General features: G+C 46.6%; 1 protein-coding gene across 1 annotated transcript in view; it reads left to right on the plus strand.

The window, feature by feature from the left end:
- The window catches only part of LOC126124802 (solute carrier organic anion transporter family member 74D-like), a 241642-nt gene that overhangs the window by 125974 nt on the left and 94532 nt on the right, over window positions 1-21136 (plus strand). Inside the window, exon 3 of the mRNA XM_049915128.1 lies at window positions 15511-15739. Coding sequence (XP_049771085.1) covers window positions 15511-15739 — 229 coding nt within the window. The remainder of the gene's footprint in view (window positions 1-15510; window positions 15740-21136) is intronic.

Here is a 21136-nt window from a genome sequence, read left to right on the forward strand (position 1 = left end):
GTAAAGAATGGCAGCTAACTCTAAGTATATATAAATGTAAAATAATGCAGATGAATAGGAATAAGAATCCCGTAATGTTTGAATACTCCATTAGTAGTGTAGCGCTTGACCCAGGCACGTTGATTAAATATTTGGGCGTAACACTGCAGAGCGATATGAAGTGGGACAAGCATGTAATGGCAGTTGTGGGGAAGGCGGATAGTCGTCTTCGGTTCATTGGTAGAATTTTGGAAAGATGTGGTTCATCTGTAAAGAAGACCGCTTATAAAACACTAATACGACCCATTCTTGAGTACTGCTCGAGCGTTTGGGATCCCTATCAGGTCGGATTGAGGGAGGACGTAGAAGCAATTCAGAGGCGGGCTGCTAGATTTGTTCCTGGTAGGTTTGATCATCACGCGAGTGTTACGGAAATGCTCCAGGAACTCGGGTAGAAGTCTCTGGAGGAAAGGAGACGTTCTTTTCGTGAATCGCTGCTGAGGAAATTTAGAGAACCAGTATTTGAGACTGACTGCAGTACAATTTTACTGCCGCCAACTTATATTTCGCGGAAAGACCACAAAGATAAGATAAGAGAGATTAGGGCTCGTAAAGAGGCATATAGGCAGTCATTTTTCCCTCGTTCTGTTTGGGAGTGGAACAGGGAGAGAAGATGCTAGTTGTGGTACGAGATACCCTCCGCCACGCACCGTATGCTGGATTGCGGAGTTTGTATATAGATGTAGATGTAGAGGCCGATGTCGGTAACATACTGCTGTTCTGTAGAGCACGACTCGCAGGTGGCCATTCCGATTCCCGAAGCAGGAAGGAATTTTTACAATCAGTATTTTACCGCCAGGGGAAGGAGCGGTGATGGTGTGAGCATCCTGATCACTATATTTTATGCCAATATTCTGAACTCAATCCAAACCCCTCCGCAGTGTCACACGAAGTGAAGATATATGACACTACGGTGATCAGTCCGTCGGATTGGGACGTTGATCCCTGCGGTCCCCCTGCTGCTACTGGTGAGCAGAAGACCTTGTATCAGCACCAGGTACAACACGTTCCCTTCTTTCATCATTCAGCACAAATACTACACTATACACCCAAAAGACACAGTTAAGGTACAACTTTCGTAGACTGCTCTCAAAGGTAACACGGTGCGCGGAGGAAGAAAAATCATACCATCAGCGGCGTACCTGCCGTGGTTCGGTAGCTGTGTTAGAAATTTGCTACGAAAGGAAACAGCATCGTCATAGATTTAGTTGCAACGGCAGAAAATCGTAGCGAAATCTAGGATGAACAGCAGAGGATCGGCGATTGCTGTATGGACAAGCAGTTGACCTTGGACATAAATAAATACACTGGGACACCTCCTAATATCGTATCTCTGTTGGTCCATTATGGACAGTGAACATCGGCTGCTTATGTAATTGGCAATGTCAATGACGTTCTCCAACAGGAGTGTAACTCAAGATGTTATTTTATTTTATTTTTAAGGCTACCAGTTTCGGCATATGCATCTCTCAAAGTAAACAATAATGCCATACAGTGCCATATATCCTTGAATTTCGTGAATTGAAATCGTTTCACAAGTGCTTCATTTTAAGACGAGGTAGGAGCTCTGAGTTTTTATCAAGTCTTCGAATGAAGCACTTTTGAAACAGTAAAGCACTAAAACAGTAAAATACTAAAGCACTAAAAAAATTAATGTAGAGTAATGAAATTTCTGGAATACATTTGCCCAGGTAACTTACTTGAGTGATTAACATTGCAAGATCACAGGTTAATGCAAGCGCGAAATAATCCATTGGTACATTAATAACCGGTCTTACCACCGGAATTATGAATGTAAGCATGCAAAAGTGCATTGATTCGTATAGGTGCCAGATGTCAGTTTGCGGGATGGAGTTCCAAGCCTGTTCTTCTTGGTGGGTCAGTAGAGGGACGGCTAATGCTCCTTGTGGTCGAGGCTGGAATTGTCGTCCTGTGACGTCCTACATGTGCTCTATTGAAGACAGGTCAGGTGATGGGGCAGGCCAATGAAACATGTCAACACTTGATAGAGCATGCTGAGTTTCGACATCGGTATGTGGGGGAGTGTAATCCTGTTGGAAAATACCCCCTGGAATGTTGTTCATGAATGGCAAAACAATAGGTCAAAACACCAAATTGACATACAAATTTGCATTGACGGCGCATCGTATAACTACGAGAGTGTTCCTGCTGTCATACGAAATTGCAACCCAGTCCATAACTCCAGATGTAGGTCCAGTACCGCTAAGACGCAGACACGTACAGCGTGTCCGGCTCGGAACTGTTAACCGACTTGTAACAGTTCGTTGTGTCACTCTGGTGCAAATTGCGGCTCAAATTTCTGCTGCAGACGCAGTAAGTTGCGCCAGGGCCATATGCCGAACACGATGGTCTTCCCTCTCAGTAGTGCCACACGGCCGTCTGGAGCCCGGTATTCCCGCGACCGGCACCATTGCCAGCAATCTTGTACAGTGGCTACATTGCTGCCAAATCTTTCAACAATATCGCAGAAGAAACATCCAGCTTCTCGTAGCCGTAAACAGTGCCTCTTCAAACTCAGTGAGTTGCTGGGGACGTCTTTGTCGCCTTAATGGAATTCTCGACTAACATCAACTCACCATGTCCAATCTCAAAGGTTGCTAACGCTCACGATCGTTACAGCGTGTATTAAAAGGAAACCTGATTTGTATCCCCTTAATGGTGCTACTAGCGCCACTCTTATGCGACTGGAGCAAAATTTGAATGGATACTATCATTCGGATTTAAAGGCACGCCTACCAACTTTCGTTTGTGTCACACAGCTCATTTTAGGTGTCAGGGTATGGTGTATCCTTAGTGGGCGTTACTTTCTTCTAAGGAAATTATGCTCCCAGGTGGCCAAAGAACACTCGAACTTCGTTAGTCTTCTGAACAAATATCGTAACGGTTTCTTACTAGATATGAACTGTATCATTTATGCTAGGTGTAATCACTGACGTTGCACTTGTCTGTGCTAATTTTGTAACATTGCCGAAAAATGTTTGTACAATGACGTACTTCATGACTGACGCATTCACAATGTCTTGGTGGTTTGGAAGTGGCATGTGAGACAGTGATCTCCGATTAGTGAGCTACAGATGAGGCCAGTGTAAAGCCTGGAGCGTATTGCATGCTCAGTAAAGAAACTCCGATTGACGGACCACGTGACTCTGTGTGCATTAAGCCCAGAGAACGGTGAACTGTCAACTCCCATTGTTGTCTGCTCAGAGAGCGGCTGGGCGGTGCACCACAAAGCCATCAGGCAGGACGATACGGGGAATGCGCCGTGATGGCATCTGTCTCGGGAGGCGAGATAGTGCCAACAATAGCAGCGCTGAACACAGCGAGCATAGTGCCACCTGGTACCGAGGGCGCTGTTGGACGTGTGATATCCTGTAGCTGTGTTGCTGGCATACCGGAAAAGCGGTAACCGGCAATACTCAACTGTGTGGCTGGTGGCTGCGCCACAGGCGACAGCTGAAGGTGTAGCATCTGTTTTTCGTAAGGAGGCCAGCGGCCAGCGGCTGTGACACAGGTGACAACCATGGATATAGCAAAATATAACTTCGAAAAAACAGTAGGTTAAGGTATAATCATGCCAATTTACATTTAAGAAAAGAAGACGCGAAAATAAAGTAATAAGTCGTAAGCTGCATGTCACTGGATGCAGCTAACGATAGCCCACTGTTAGTGTCCGTTTGTTTATTTGGTTCACTGTGAGTGGTAGTTGCCACGTAAATCCAGATACTGTTGGGATCCTTCAATGCAGAGGGATGGAAAAACTTGACTTGCTCGTCTGAGCACAGGCTGGAAGTGAGGTTAAAAGGTTTATTCAAGTGGTAAAATGGCAATTACTGGGAGGTGCACATGTGGTTATTTCGCTTACTTGTGGAACAGAATAATTCAGTGCACCATTTAAGACAATTTGTGCATGTAACGACTTAAATTTGAGTACATCAGTCACATTTAATTAACTGAGCGATGTGTTTGAACAGTGAAATTTATCATAGAAATTAACTGTGGAAATACCATGTTGTGTATTATACACCCACCGTGATTGGATTATTGTGATATTTAGAAACGAATTAAGTAATCAGAATGAGATTTTCACTCTGCAGCAGAGTGTGCGCTGATATGAAACTTCCTGGCAGATTAAAACTGTGTGCCGGACCGAGACTCGAACTCGGGTCCTTTGCCTTTCGCGGGCAAGTGCTCTACCACTTTTTTGTTTTTTTTCTGTTTTTTCTTTTTTTTAATTTATTTTTATTATTTTTTTAAGGTTTAGTAGGTCAGGGGGCAGAGTGGGCAGGGGTGTTACTTGGAGGCCTGGCCACGGTGTCCCCGTCTCCTGACAGGATAAGGGAGAGGCAGCGGGAAGGAAACATTGTACATTTATGTATTTTTTTATTAGTAACAATAATATTTTATTTATTCATTTAATTTTTATGTCCCAAAAGAAAAATCATATATGAAAAGAGAAGGGAAAGAAATGTAGGGACGAAGTGACATCCTCGACACTTCACTGGGAGTAAATCCTATCCCTCGAAACAACGTAAACCTGGGACTCCCCACCGCTTCGGGGGGTTATGAAACACGCTGCCTAGAAAGTTCGCAAAATGCGTTTTATATTTAGAGTGGCGTCGGATGATTTCGTGTTGTTCTAGTAGATAATGCCAATAGTCCATGCCCGATATCAAGATCCGCGAGAGCACGTAGTGCGATGCGTGTCCTCCAATCCATCGGATTGCCGATGTTTTTTGTGAGGGGTAAAAGACAGCGACAGGGAAAAATAAAGCGTCCGTCGTGATCGTGGATTCGTCGGTGCGTCGGAGGAGGGCCATGATGCGTTGCGTCAGCTGCCAAACATCCTTTGCCTCACCGCACTGCAGAGAATGTTCGTCGGTGTCCTGCATGCCACATATGAGGCAGAGTGGGGAATCTACCATGCGAATGTCGTACAATCGTTGGCGGTTGACTGTCTTGCGGTTGATGAATGTATACCATGACGATCTCGTTGCCGTGGTGAGGAGAGTCGTATGGACAGCGCGCCAAATCTGTCGCCAGTCTCGCGTTGGGTATTTAAGTTCGACCACATTCTGCCATGATGACGCCGCAAGTATCGATGTATCTCACGAGTAGTGGGGATTCTTGTAGAAGGTATCTGTAACTGAACATAACTAAAATCAACAAAGAATCGCGCGATGTAAGAAAAAGAGAGCGAAATTGTGCCTACCGCCACCGGCGGTTCAAAGGACGTGGGAAGAAGCAGATCCAGGATGGCCGATGTGATGGCGTGTTGCCGTTGGTTCCAAGTTCGTAGCATCGCTCGCAGGTATAGATCTAGAGCCTTTCTCCGCACATCCGTGAGGTTAAGTCCTCCAGAATGGTGTGGGAGAGTTAAAGTCTCGTATTTGATCTTCAACAACATTCCTTGGCTGACATAATACCCAAAGGCCGCCATTAATCTGTCAGCAATACCATGTGGCATTGGCTGTACCTGTGCCAGGTGCGGCAGTCGCGAGGCCAGGTGAACATTACTGTAGTCCACCCTTTGGAGCAGGTCATGCGTCCGGAGAGTATTGTTGCGTATGTGCAGTCGGACGTGCTGGAGGTGACGTCGATAGCTCGCCGCCGCTGATTGCCGTAGCGATCGGGTAAATATTACACCTAAGCATCTCAAGATGTCCACCGTCGTAAACGGACTGTGCAGAGCGTCCAGCCCTCGACCGATGTGCATGATCCTGGTTTTATTCATGTTGACCCTGCTTCCCGCAGCTACTCCGTACGTAGTAAGAAGGGTAACCACCTTACTTCGTACTCCGACTGGACGAGTATCATCAAGTCGTCGGCATATGCACGACACGTGAAGGAGCTCGTACGGAGTCGGACGCCTGTTAGAGTCCGTGTAAGAGTCTGCATCAATGGCTCGAGCACTATTGTAAACAGTATCATCGACAAGGGACATCCTTGCCTAACTGAGCTGCAAATAGGAATCTTTCCTACCTCCCTGCCATTGACTCTCACCTTGTAAGCAGCGCCGCGAAGGAGACGCATGAGAACGGTAATAAAATCCTGTGGTATCGCCATGCGCCTGCCGCGGTGGTCTAGCGGTTCTAGGTGCTCAGTCCGGAACCGCGGGACTGCTACGGTTGCAGGTTAGAATCCTGCCTCGGGCATGGGTGTGTGTGATGTCCTTAGGTTAGTTAGGTTTAAGTAGTTCTAAGTTCTAGGGGACTGATGACCACAGATATTAAGTCCCATAGTGCTCAGAGCCATTTGAACCATTTGAACCATCGCCATGCGTCGCATGGTCGAGTCAAGGAAATCATGGTTGATCCTGTCAAAGGCACGATCAAAATCCACCGATACGAACACCGCTCGCATGCGACAAGCTTCCGTCAGGGAAATTACGTCACGGTATTCGCCTAGGATAGAATGTATGTTGCTCCGAACCCCTAGACAAGCCTAGTCTGGTGGTATAGTCTTGGATATTACAGTCTTGAGCCTTGCCGCCAACATTCGCGCAAAGATCTTGAAACGTCCCCTTAGAAAAATTTATGAATTCCTGTGCTGATAAACCTCTTACATTATTTGATTTTCAAACAGCTGAGCAGAACTGAACGTACTCAGACACTTCGCTCTTTCCCTATTCTGATCAACACTAAACTGACACACAATATTTTTTAGCTCCACGCAATCTGACTTTCAATAATCCTTACAAGAGAATGGCCCTGACTAAATTAACCTATACGTTTCACAAATCACTTACCTCACAAAAATCTTCGTTACTCGAACTACTCAATACAGTGAGGGCCACTATTGCCAGCTAAATAAAAGATTCAAACTACTGAAGGCACTAACTCCTGATAGGCATAGTTAGCAAAAGAAAGATTTTGATAGAGAACAAACAATGTATTTACCTTAATAGTGTTCTGATGGACACACGTCCAGATCGTCCGCTCTCAAAGTTCCGCCATCTCTCTCCCCACATCCACCACTGCTGGCGGCTCACCTCCAACTGTGCAACACTATGCGCTGTTAACAGCCAACTGCCCAACGCTACAATACCCACTATTGCAACAATGCCGACCAACCTCAGACTGCACACAGCACAGCCAGTGATTTTCATACAGAGCGCTACATGTCGTTACCAATATAAGAACCTAAACAGCCTACTTACAATCTTATAGTCAGTATTGAGCATCGTGAGCGGTCTAAATTGATGGGCGCTGACACTCGCTGTCGATTGCGGTATTGGTATAAGTAGTCCCACCGTGAATTGCGACGGAACGTCCGTGTCAGGGCTCAATAACTCATTATACATCAATACCAACTGGGACATCATTAAATCAGCAAATGCGCGATAAAATTCGAGTGTCAACCCATCTGGCCAAGGGGATTTATGCACCGCACCCTTCGTGAGTGCGCTCTGGATGTCATCTTCCGTTAGGGGTTCCAATAGCGCCTCTGCATCCGGAACATCCACCTCCGTTTGCATCTGTCGCAAAATTTCTTCTCCTGTCCGATTGTCCGTCGGCGTCCCAGTGAAAAGGAGGCGGTAATGCTCCAGAAACTCAGCAGCAATGTCCTGTTGTGACGTCAAGGGCCGACCATCGTCATCATGGAGCACTGTGATCAGGGATAGGCGATTACGCGCATGTCCCTTTGACACATGATGCATGCTAATACGTTCTCCATCGACGTTGTCCAAGCACCGAGCACGGATCGAAAGTCCCTCCAGTCGACGTCTCGTGATCGATAAAATGCAGGCCTGAATGCGATGGACTTCCGCTTGACGCTTGGGCGATGGAGCCTTGGAGGACAGGTCGCGGAGCACTATGTAGTAATAATCAAGTGTATCTCGGAGCCATTTCGCTTTTTCCTTGCCATACGTTATGAAAGCTCTTCGTATCGCCGGTTTTGCACACTGTAGCCACCATGAAAGAACCGTACGGTGCAGCGGCAGACGGCGAGTGCATGTCTGGCATGTTTCTTCGATCCGCTGGCGACATTCGAGATCCACTAATAAGGAGGAATTAAGTTTCCAGGAACTACGACTCCGCGAGACCCGCTGCCGTGGGAGGGTTAACGTGCATAAATATGGAAGGCGATCCGTAAAAGCTGTGGGCCAACGTTCAGCAGCCAACACGTGATCCCGTAATCTGTCAGAAACATAAGTCCGATCCAGCCTGCTCACCAAGTGGCTAGTAAAATACGTGTAGCCCTCTCGCTGCCCATGGATCTTTTCCCACGTGTCCATTAGGGCCATGTCCCGGCAGATCGTGTTCAAAGTGTGGCAGGAGCTGAAATTAAGAGTTTGATCCTTCGGTGCGAGTACTCAGTTGAAATCTCCCCCTACCAAGATGTGATCATACCTCGATGTAATAGGGGGGGCAATCTCCTCAGAGTAGAATCGTGCACGCGCCTGTCGATTGTCAGATCCGGAGGGTGCATAGATATTGACGATACGAATGCCGTTCACGGTCATAGCCAAACCCCGAGCAGAAGGAAGGTCATCAAGGTCACACATCGGAATCCCTTCCCGGACTAGTATCGCTGTGCCACGTCCTCCATCTGGAGTCGGCGCTAGATAAGTGTCGTATCCATGCACGTCGGGAAAAGCAGCATTGCAGGTTTCCTGCATCAGCAGAATATCAACGTCTGTGGCGTAAATCATGTCCCGGAGAAGTTGCATCTTTGCAAGCGAACGTGCGGTGTTAATGTTCACTGTGCCCACCTTATATGCTTGGTCCGTTGTCGTTGTCATGCTCGTGTCATGTCATTGAGAACTCCAAGGGCTTTAGTCCACTATTCGTGCTCAGAGGGGTGCCCGCCAACGGGTTGCCCTCCGTTGTGGTCGTTCCGTGGTGTGCATCCTGTAAGCGTGGCTGCCTCGACATTGCGTCCCTGAGTCCTTCGTCGGCAGCGCTGGGTCAGTCGGTGTCAATGAAGAGGGACCGTCTGAAAGGCAGGACATCCGGTCACCATCTGACGGAATCCTGTCAGCGTCCTCTAAAGGCACGTGTTCCGTGTCAGACAGTTCTTCGGCTAGGATAACTTCCGTGTCCCCTAGGTTAGGGGGGACGTGTCACCCGAACTAGGGCGACGCTTTTTGCGACGCTTCGGCGATCGCTGTTTGCGTGCCCTGCCCTCTGTTGCATCACTGTGTTCGTCGATCGTTCGTTGGTCCGTTGCTGGCGCCACTGTCTCGACCTCTACTTCCACGCCGCGTGCTACATGTGAGTTTTCGGAGGGTTCCTCCCTCATCTGACGTGACGTGGGTCTAGGGACATTCTCCGAGTCACCTCCATGCTCCCGTAACTCCGTCTGCTCTTGCAGAAACACGTCCTTGTCACGCTCCGAACTTGGCAACACCTCCCGGCGGGCCACCGACACGTATGTCATCGGCAGTTGCGTGGGAACTTCTCGTTGTGACGCTTCTCCGTGTGGCAGTTGCACGACGCGGCGTTGTATGCACTCCGAGCGGATATGTCCTTCTCCACCACAGCCAGAACAGGTGCGTGGCTGGCCATCGTAAATCACAATAGCTCGACATCCTCCAGTATATAAATAGGAAGGGATATGTTTAGTAAGGACGATCCGCACCTGTCGGACGCCGTTTAGCACAGAATAGGCGCTAAAACTTGCCCAGCGCTCAGGCGTATGACTAAGTACCGTTCCGTACGGTCACAGCAATTCAGTAATCATCGATTCTGGCACCTCAATCGGCAATTCAAAGATCCGAATGACCCTCACACCCAATCCTGAAGGAGCTACTGTTACATCGCTGATATGGCCATCGGAGTGTCGCAATTTAAATCCTCTCTGAGCAGCGGAGAGAGTTCTTTCACACGCAGCTTCACCGGTCATCTTTACGTACATTGTACTGCTTACAATTCCAATTATGTCTGCAGCAGGTAAACGAACTTCTTCCCTCAAAAAACGCTCTATTTCGAAAGCTTTGGGTCTGGCAAATTCGTTGTCGAACGTAAATTGGAGCGTAGTCTTTCGAAAATTGTGTGCCATGGCGATCGAGTCAGACAACAACACGCGCGAGTACCGGCGAGGTAACCACTTCCTCGTCCACACGCGCCCGCGGCCGGGACAACAGGTCCGTGCCGCGCCACCGCTGAAAGCAGACTACCACTGAGCTACCCAAGCACGATTCACGCCCCGTCCCCACAGCTTTACTTCTGCCAGTACCTCGTCTCCTACCTTCCAAACTTTACAGAAGCTCTCCTGCGAACCCTGCAGAACTAGCACTCCTGAAAGAAAGGATATTACGGAGACATGGCTTAGCCACAGCCTGGGGGATGTTTCCAGAATGAGATTTTCACTCTGCAGCGGAGTGTACGCTGATATGAAACTTCCTGGCAGATTAAAACTGTGTGCCGGACCGAGACTCGAACTCGGGACCTTTGCCTTTCGCGGGCAAGTGCTCTACCACTGCCTTGCGAAAGGCAAAGGTCCCGAGTTCGAGTCTCGGTCCGGCACACAGTTTTAATCTGCCAACGAATTAAGTGTTTATCACGGTAGGAGGAACTTGTTAACGCTCATGAGAAAGCAATTCATAGTCTTCTACGGTTTAACTCTAAAAGTAATTTCACTTTATGTACACGATTAGCATGTGAACAGTGCAATACTGTGAAAGAAAAGTTTTCAGACTATGTTATCAAAACTGTGTCGACTTAATTCATATAGCAGCACACATTTGTTACTCTTCAAATTGAACTTTTGTTATGGGCTGGAACATTACAGCATTTCTACGAGCGACATTGTTATAGAAGAAGAAGCAAATTATGGTGAAGCTTCAGGTTAACGAAATTTTTGTCACACACCATTTATATTCTTACAGTTGGAAGCTTACAGAATTGATCAACACGATAAGATTTGGAGCTTTTTAAGCAGACCAATTGGGTCAAATTCAAAAAGTTTAAAAAGCGTTTTTCAATGTTTATCCTATGTTTCTACACTTTACAGATTATTAATCAATGGTATTTTTTACCAGTCGTTTTCATTTTTAGTAGATCTACAACTTTACTTCCGCCGTTTTTTCTCGAAGTTCGGGGCTTTATTGTGAAAAACTTACAAAGTTTATGATTCTTAGTATTGCCCATCGCTGGCCACTACATTCTCCCATCTTTCGGACAGCATACGAATCCCGTGGCGGAAGAACTGGGCATTTTTTGTGGGGATCCATGAATCGATTCAACTTTCCACTTGTTCATATGATCGAAAGTGCTAATCAGCCAGACTGTATCCCACTGATCGGAAAAGGTGGTAGTCAGACAAAGAGACCAACGTATGGAGAATACGGCGGGAGGGATAGGACTTCTCATTTCAACGTTTCCATGTATATTTTGGCCGTTTGTGTATCAATGCTGGGATCGAACGCATCAGTTGCTTTCGCTGTCCTGTGATTCTCTTAGTCTGTTTCAGTAGCCACGAAACCGTTCTGTCTTCCACCGCCATGCCGGTCTTCGACATCAAAATCACCGTTCTTAAGGCGTTGAAAACATTATCTGCACGTTCTTCCACTAATAGTTCCCTCACCATTGGGCTTACCCAGCATTTTAAGAGTCACATTCCCGGATTTCTTCATGTTAAAGCATAAAATTAAAACTTTCTGCAAATGGCAAGAAATAGGTACGTAAGTTGACGTACTTAATTGAGAATAACCTTATGATGCAATCACAAATCGGCTAATATTTTTATGACATTGTGTTTACAGATGCCTAAGCTTATTGTATTACACCTATGACCAACCACCTGAACCTCACTTGCCGCTACTGCCGTTTATTGCAAAACTGTGGTAGCAAAGTTGAAAACCTAATATCTGTATGACTATCACAGTCGTCCTCACCTCCTCTAAAAATATCAAAAATAGTTTTGCATCACCTTGGTTCCGAGAGTTCCGGAACCTGTACAGAAAATTGGAATAGAGATCAACATAAATATCATTTCCGCCCTTTTTATTGCAACATGAAAACTATACATTGCACGTTGTACCACCATACAGCGAGACCTTCAGAGGTCGTGGTCCAGATTGCCATACACACCGGTACCTCTAATACCCATTAGCACGTCCTCTTGCATTGATGCATGCCTGTATTCGTCGTGGTATACTACCCACAAGTTCATCAAGGCACTGTTGGTCCAGATTGTCCCACTCCTCAACGGCGATTTGGCGTAAATCCGTAAGAGTGGTTGGTGGGTCAAGTCATCCATAAACAGCCCTTTTCAATACATTCCAGGCATGTTCGATAGGGTTCATGTCTGAAGAACATGCTGGCCACTCTAGTCGAGCGATGTCGTTATCCTGAAGGAATTCATTCACAAGATGTGCACGATGGGGGCGCGAATTTCCGTCCATGAAGACGAATGCCTCGTCAATGTGCTGCCGATATGGTTGCACTACCTGTCGGGGGATGGCATGCACGTATCGTACAGCCGTTATGGCGCCTTCCATGACCACCTACGTCAGCCCCACATAATGCCACGCCAAAACAGCAAGAACCTCCACCTTGCTACACTCGCTGGACAGGGGGTCTAAGGCGTTCATCCCGACCGTCTCCGACGATTGTCTGGTTGAAGGCATATGCGACACTCATCGGTGCAGAGAACTTGATACCGATGTGGAGCGATCCATTCGGCATGTTGTTGGGCCCTTCTGTACCGCGCTGCATGGTGTCGTGGTTGCAGAGATGGACCTCGACAAGGACGTCGGGAGTGAAGTTGGGCATCATGCAGCCTATTTCTCACAGTGACTCGTGACACAACGTCCTGTGCCTGCACGAAAAGCGTTATTCAACACGGTGGCCTTGTTGTCAGGGTTCCTCAAAGTCATAATCCGTAGTTAGCGGTCATCCACTGCAGTACTAGCCCTTGGCCGGCCTGAGCGAGGCATGTTATCGACAGTTCTTGTCTCTGTGTATCTCCTCCATGTCCGAACACATCGCTTTGATTCACTCCGAGACGCCTGCACACTTTCTTTGTTGAGAGTCCTTCCTGGCACAAAGGTACAATGCGGACGCGACCGATCGGCGGTATTGACCGTCTAGGCATGGTTGAACTACAGACAACACGCGCCGTGTACCTCCTTTCTGGTGGAATGACTGGAAGTGATCGGCTGTCGGTCCCCTTCGTCTAATAGGCGCTGCTCACGCATGGCTGTTTACATATTTGGGTGGGTTTAGTGACATCTCTGAGCAATGAAAGGGTCTGTGTCTGTGATACAATACCCACAGTCAACGTCCATCTTCAGGAGTTCTGGGAATTCAGTGACGCAAATTTTTTTAAGTATGTATATATCAGATTTTTATTTTTCAGCATCTACTAGTATTAACTTTAATGATAAATCAGTAAAACTATCTTTCATGAATACTTCCTAGCTTTATTTCTTAATTCGACAGATAACCCTCTATTTAATTACTGAAGGATGTAATTTAGGATCATTAAGTCAAGAGTGATATAATCCATTATTGTATAAGTAATATTTAAAAATCTATTTTGCAGACCCAAATAAAATATTCTTGTCTTGAATCTATCAAAAAACTGTTGAGTGGGCAACTATCTCTCCTTTGAGATACAGTGAATTTTCCGTATACCCATCAAAATACAATTATTGGACTACGACATATCTTCAGCCTCACTGAATCAGTGAAGTGCATCGCTTGACAAAAAGGATGAAACACCTAGAAGACATGGTCAGATGTCAACATAACTTCATACACGTCAACATCATCTCTTGGTATATAAATGATTAGCGATGCCATTCTCTTTGATTAAGAGAATGGCGACCAGAAGGGAGCATTAATGATATTCGTGTTTAGTGTTGTTAGAGTAGGGTGGGGTATATAAATGGTGTGAACACCGTCAGATGTTGAATAATGACTGTGAAGGCAAAGAGATGACGCATACTCGTGTGAAACGGCATTGTCAGAATTTGACAGAGTTTGAAATGAGCCTAAAAATGTTCAAATGTATGTGAATATCTAAGGGACCAAACTGCTTAGGTCATCGGTCCCTAGACTTCACACTACTTAAAGTAACTTATGCTAAGAACAAGACACACACACACCCATGCCCGAGGGAGGACTCGAACCTCCATTTGGAGAGGCCGCGCAGTCCGTGACATGACGACTCAAACCGCGCGGCCACTCCTCGCAGCGAAATGGGCCTAATTGCGGGTCTCCATTTGCCCAGCTGATTGAATCATACACTGTCCACATTTGTGAGGCATTCGGAGGTGACAGTGGCCCATTGTCGGACTGTATGGGAACGTGAGGGCAGGGATGACGTTGTGAAAATTTCAGTCGGCCACGTCTGACCACAACAAGGGAGGATGCTGCACCAAGCTCGTCATAATACCTTAACATCTGTAACCGCCATCCGAGAACACGAAATGGAGTCACTGCAATATTCTGTGTCGTTCCGCACCATTCGTCTAAGACTAGTAGCAACCAGGCTAGGTTGCCTACCGTTAACACCCAACACAAATGGCTGCGCCTGCAGGGATGCTATGGCTAGGAAGTATGAACTGCTGATGAACGGCGTTGCACTATGTTCTGCAAATTTGGGTTCTGCGCTACTCTGAATTACCATCGCTGGCGAGTATGAGGGTGACCTGGGCAGAGGCTCCATTCTTCCAATGTTTGGGAGAGACACAGTGGAGTGGTTTGTGACGTCATGGTGCTGCGAATTATCGTCTGACGCCAGGGTAACAACTCATAGTGATATAGGGGAATCTGAAGGCACAATAGAATGTCACGGACATCTTGCATCCTGGTGTGTTACCTCTCATGAGACAGTATCGTGGTGACATTTTTCAACAGGTGAAATCTCATCCATACGTGTCACATATCTGGATGAACTATCTGTGTAATCTTGTACTCCTATGGCCAGCAAGATCCCCAGATCTGTACCCAAAAGAATATTTGAGGGACCAGCTCAAACGTCAACTCCATCCATGGGCCAGCTTGCCTCAGTAGACCAAATCAGCACTTGCATCCAGGCCACAGCGCGCACAACATCGTACTGATGAACGGCCTCGTACTGGCAAGTTCTTCATAAATTAGACTCTATTGTGTAATCACTGAAACTACATCACATACTCTCTCAGCCAGTGCAGTTTCATTCGTTTTCTCGTCTCCTTGTTGGTGCCTCACATTGTTTGTCACGCAGTGGAAAATAATGGTGATTTAGAAAACCCCATCCTTTCTAGGACATTTCTAAGAACGCCCATGATTGGGAGAGAATTCATAGCTGCCTCTCCCTCGGGAGTGGAGGATTACTTGTTTCTTTTAGGTCCCTCTCATAATAGATTAAATAAATGTACACATAAATTAACACTTTTGCACAATTTAATGTGTTTCTCGTAGCGTTAAGTTGCTGTCGCTTAGTTGACAGCTGGACCGCAGTACGAGCGTACCTTGAAGCAGCTGTAGTGTGAGTTGATACGCTACCTGTTGTCAGGTGAGGATAGAGGCTGCGGCGGCGGACCTGTGCAGCAGCACTGGGGTGGTTTCGACGTCTTGTGGCCTGGGATCGTGGGCGCCGGGCTGGTTGCAGCCGCTCGCCAGCGATAAGGCCTATGCTGTGCTACACGGCTTACTCGGCATGTCCTCCTTCGTTCTTGGCTCCTACTTCGTCGGCACCATCAGCACGCTAGAGAAGAGGTTCAACATCCCCAGCAGGACCACCGGTAAGCAAACAGATACACACACACAATGGACAACAATACCTGTCATCGCGGAAAAAATACAGCATAGTAGGCCATGACCAAAACCCATTTAGCAGGATTATGAGAAGTTGTAAGTAGTAGGGCAGTACCAGTTCAACCACAGAACCAGTTATAAACAGTTTCTCATCTCAACGCCACTGATAAGACTTCGGGGGGGGGGGGGGGGGGGAATCTTGTTACATCTGAAGCAATTGCGTGAGATATAGTCAAGGTTAGCTGCCTCTGCCCCTTCCCTCCCCCACCCCTCCCTCGTCAGCCTGCCCACCCACCAGAAGCGATTACAATCGTTATCCTCATGTTGAGGATGTAACTCAATACTCCTGCCCATACCTGTTAGGCACTTGTGTGTGTACAGTCGAGGTCAGTATGTGACCTGATACTGCACCCATACATCTTTGGCAATAGTATGATACAAAATTGGTGGGAAAATGTAAGTCATCGCCGGCCGGGGTGGCCAAGCGGTTAAAGGCGCTACAGTCTGGAACCGCGTGACCGCTACGGTCGCAGGTTCGAATCCTGCTTCGGGCATGGATGTGTGTGATGTCCTTAGGTTAGTTAGGTTTAAGTAGTTCTAAGTTCTAGGGGACTGATGACCTTAGAAGTTAAGTCCCATAGTGCTCAGAGCCATTTAAACCATTTTTTTGTAAGTCATCTTTGCCCCGCCCCCTTTTCCTCTGTGCCAATGGGAAGACATTAAAATGCTCCCCCCCCCCCCCCGCCACCCCCCTCGTTTCCTGAGCATCATGAAACGAGGTCTCTTCACCTTAGGAACAAATAATAATAAATTAATATCTGAATTATTCACAATAATTTTCGACTGCATGAGCTTAGACATTCTGCACTCTGTAGTGAAGGGGTTAGGTCCTTTTTCCAAACAATACTTCATGGTTTATTGACAGCAATTTTTTTTCTTTTTGTTATTATTTTTCATATGCATTCAGTAACAATATTTTTTTAAATTTATCGTTAGCTATAAAATAATTGTAAAGCTAATTTTCACAACAGTTTTTTTGTTCTTTGAAAATTTGCTTGTACGTACATATACACCTTTTTTAATAAACGAATACCATCAGATAGAGCGGAATTATCTGTACACGTTAAAATTGGCAAGGAAGAATAAGAACCAGTATACTACATTTCCCATTCAATTATTAATTTATAATTGGGTTTTTTATGCAATTTAATTTTATTTTCTGTGTAGAGGTTTCATTGTATTATTGAATATTTACATTGCACACGTAACAGGCACTTGGAGCAGCAGGTAAAGAAAACCACACACACATCTAAGGCAAGAAAACGACGCAGCACGAAGGAATTATCCGCAAGGGACGCAAATCAGTAGACGTAATGTACACATGCAGGCAAACACGTGATTACAGCTTCGGAAAAATTGGATTATTTAGTCAAGAGACAGAGCTTCACAAACTGAACAAGCCAATAACGCGTTGGTCTACGTCTGGCCCTTAGGCAAGCAATTGTTCTGCTTAGCATTGACTGATAGAATTGTTGGATGTCCTGCTGATGGATATCGTGCCAATTTCTGTCCCACTGGCGCGTTTGATTGGCAAAATCCCGATCTGGTTGGAATGCCCTGTCCATGCTCCAAACGTTCTGTAATGGGAAGGGACCCAGCGACTTTGCTGGCCGAGGTAGGGTTTCGCAATTAAGAAGCCAAGCAATAGAATACCCGTGCATATAAGCCCAGGATGGCTCGCCTCGAAGGGTAACAAAACGGGACGTAGAATACCATCGACCTACGATTGCGCTCTAAAGATGCCACGGATGAGAACCAAAGGGGTCCTGCTATCAAAATGAGTGGCATCACAAACCATCGCTCATGGTTGTCGGGCCGTGTGGTGGGTGACAGTCAGGTTGGTTCTCCATTGATTTCCGGGGCGTCTCGAGACACGTATCCAAGCTGGAATCTGATTGGAGAAGAAATGTCTTCAGTGATGAACCCCCCTGACGAGTGAAGATGTATCTGGAGGCGCCCAGGACAATGGTGGATATCAACATGATTGTTGCCCGTAGTGCAGCCAGAAAACCAGGAGTGATGGTCTGAAGAGCCATTCCCTTTCAAAGTAGGACCCGTGCAGCACGGCGTTATGTGGACGATGTTCTACGCCCCTTTAGTTGGCCTTCATGACACGCCATCCTGGGCTTCTATTTCAGCAAGAAAATGCCCGCCCGCACACTAGAACACTTTCTACTGCTTGTCTTCGTGCTTTTCAAACCCTACCTTAACCAGCAAGATCGCCGCGTCTCCCCATAACTAATAAAGTTTGGAGAAATATAGGCACGGTCCTCCAACTAACACGGGATTTTGACCATCTAATGCACCAATTGGGCAGGATTTAGCAGGGTATCCCTCAGGGGGACATCCAACAACTCCACCGATCAATGCCAACCGGAAGAACTGCTTGCATAAAGGCGAGAGATGGACCAAAGCATTATTGACTTGCTCAATTTGTGAAGCTCATTCTCTTGAATAAATCGTACAATTTTTCTAAAATTGTTATCATTTGTTTGCACTTGTAGAATAGATCTACAGATTTCCGCCCATTCAGATAATTCCTTCACAGTGCATCGTTTATTTGTATATACAATATGTGTGTCTGTCACCTCACTCCACTCTGAGGGCTCACTGGTCGCCTTGGCCGCCACATATCTCATGCTTCTGTGTTAGGTAACCTTCCACCCGGTTGTGTGCGCTACAAACTATGTGCTGTTGCATGCCTTCACCCACTCCAGCCCCCATAGAGTAACATTCTTGTTAGCTGCTTTTCGACCGACCTATTTACGTGACGTTTTTACAGTATTACTTGTTTCAGAATATTGTGGAAACAGCATGTACTTACTGTGATAAAATCTTCTCGGGTTGGCAGCCGAGTCAATGTGTTGTTTTCCAGCAACGCTTCAGCAAGTTTCTTACTTGCCATCATCAGGCGAAGTGTATTGTTCATGCTGCTCTCATCTGTTACTTTCCCCTCTTTGGGGAAGTGTGAGGGGGAGTTTGTAGCCTTTCGGCTTTTACTCCCCTGTGTACGTGTGTGTGTGATTATATCTGTAGTTTTTTGATGTCTGTGAAATGTGATGATTGTTCTGTTTGCGTCTGGTACTTGCCTGAGGTTGGCGAGATGATTGGTGTTACGTGGGAGGGAGCAGGTCTAGGGATTGGATATTGGGATTTTCTCTTCGACTTAATCGTCGAAGACCGTCATGGTGCGTTTGTTCTTGTCGTGGGACATGTCATACCGGCCTAGGGAGTGGATGAGGCCCGGCGGAGGTTCGAGTCGTCCCTCGGGCATACATGTGTGTGTTTGTCCTTAGGATAATTTAGCTTAAGTAGTGTGTAAGCTTAGGCACTGATCACCTTAGCAGTTAAGTCCCATAGGATATCACACACATTTGAAAATTTTTTGAGTGGATGAAGGCGTTTCCTGATCTGGAGGAACATTCATAGAAGGCCCTTGCCAGATCTTGGAAACGCTATCTCAGGAGTGGGATTTCAGCTGCGGCGTGCGGATCATCTATGGGGAATCCAAGAGGTAAATGCAATGCCCTCCTGAGGGCGCGGTTCTGCAGCCTCTGGAGATTGGCTCTGAGCACTATGGGACTTAACATCTGAGGTCATCAGTCCCCTAGAACTTAGAACTACTTAAACCTAACTAACCTATGGACATCACACACATCCATGCCCGAGGCAGGATTCGAACCTGCGACCGTAGCGGTGACGCGGTTCCAGACTGTAGCACCTAAAAACGCTCGGCCACTTCGGCCGGCCTCTGGAGATTGACCAGGTGCTTCTTCGCCGCGTATCCCCAGACAGGGCACGCATATTCCATAACTGGCCGGATCAGGGACTGATACACGTTCACTCCTACTGAGCAGGGAAGGGAGCTGGATTAGTTGGGGATTGGGTACAGGATGGACATTCTGGCACAGACCTTCCTGTGGACCTCGTCCATGTGGGGTGTCCACGTAAGACGAGAGTCCAAGGTTACGCCAAATCGGGCTCACGTCTCGTCCTGATCTTCAATGCCGCTGGACCACGGGCTTCTCTGCATCCTCGGCGCCGGTCGGGCCAATCAGGCGCGAGCGGAACCGGCGTGGCGGCGCGTGGGGGGGGGGGGGGGGGGGAGCCGAGGGCGCCGGATCTTGGCGTCTTGTCTCGGTGCGGCCTGTTTATTCCATCCGCCGCCACTGAGCTGCCTCAATCGGTGCACTCTCGTCTCATTCTTGATAATGTTGTGTTCCACGCGCTGCTGAGTTGGAAGCCACTATCCCGATTGACCAAGTTATCACTGACCCGTATCTGCACTGCCTCTTTAATAATAGAGTCCCAGGAACCTTTCGCTCTACACAGTCTCTTGGTTTCTTCAAATTGAAACGTGTGTTTTTCACTGAGGCTGTGGTCCGCTACCGCGGATTTTTCTTTTTGTCCGAGGCGGTCGCTTCTCGGGTGTTCAGAGATGCGTTGTGTTATGCAACGCTGCGTCTGTCCGATATATTGTTTCCCACATTCACAGGAAATACTTTAAAGATGCGGACGAGACATGAACCCGACACTTCGCCTGAAGATGGCAAGTAAGAAACTTGCTGAAAAGTTGCTGGAAAACATCACATTGATTCGGCTGTCAACCCGAGAAGATTTTATCAGCATATACTTACTGTGTTTAAAATAAAACATTACAGTCCTATTTGGTTACGAGATTTAACACTTTAAGAGTTTACCAAATAACACAGAGAAGTACCGTTTGAATCTGCCTCTGAAGTTTTCAAGATTTTAAACATGGCTAAAACGGCAACTGTTGACATTCTTCACGGTAAATGAAGACAGCCAAAACAGTTTCAGGATAAAGATTTATTAAAATTCTTGACCACGGTTTCGGTATATATAAATATACCTTCATCAGAAGTAAAATATCCTGAACAGGAAGACACTTTCATTAGCAAAAACTTAGCATCGGAAATGAGAAAGAAAAAACACTATAGCTTAAGTAACCGTAAAATTACCAGAGTATTACATACACATGCCCATCTAAATTATTAAAAGCTGTGCTAATTCAAACCTTCTGTCTTAATAAGACAAATTGATGCGCGTGTGTATGTATTCATGGATTTTAATGTGCGCAAGTGTCTGGCACGTACCACAAGTGCTCTCTCTAGGCGAAACTATCTGCCCTAGGGCTTTCACACTGTCGTCACGATAGTTCATAGGCGAAGTACTGATACTAAGCTGTGTTCGCATCGACCCTCTGTCCGTAATCATGTTGTATAAATGGAGATGATGTTTTAACTACTGACGACGCCTTTGGCACAATTGTTTTATTAATCTCCATTGCAGGATGTAATTTT

Source organism: Schistocerca cancellata, chromosome 1 (genome assembly GCF_023864275.1).
Source record: "Schistocerca cancellata isolate TAMUIC-IGC-003103 chromosome 1, iqSchCanc2.1, whole genome shotgun sequence".
Lineage (NCBI taxonomy): Eukaryota > Metazoa > Arthropoda > Insecta > Orthoptera > Acrididae > Schistocerca > Schistocerca cancellata.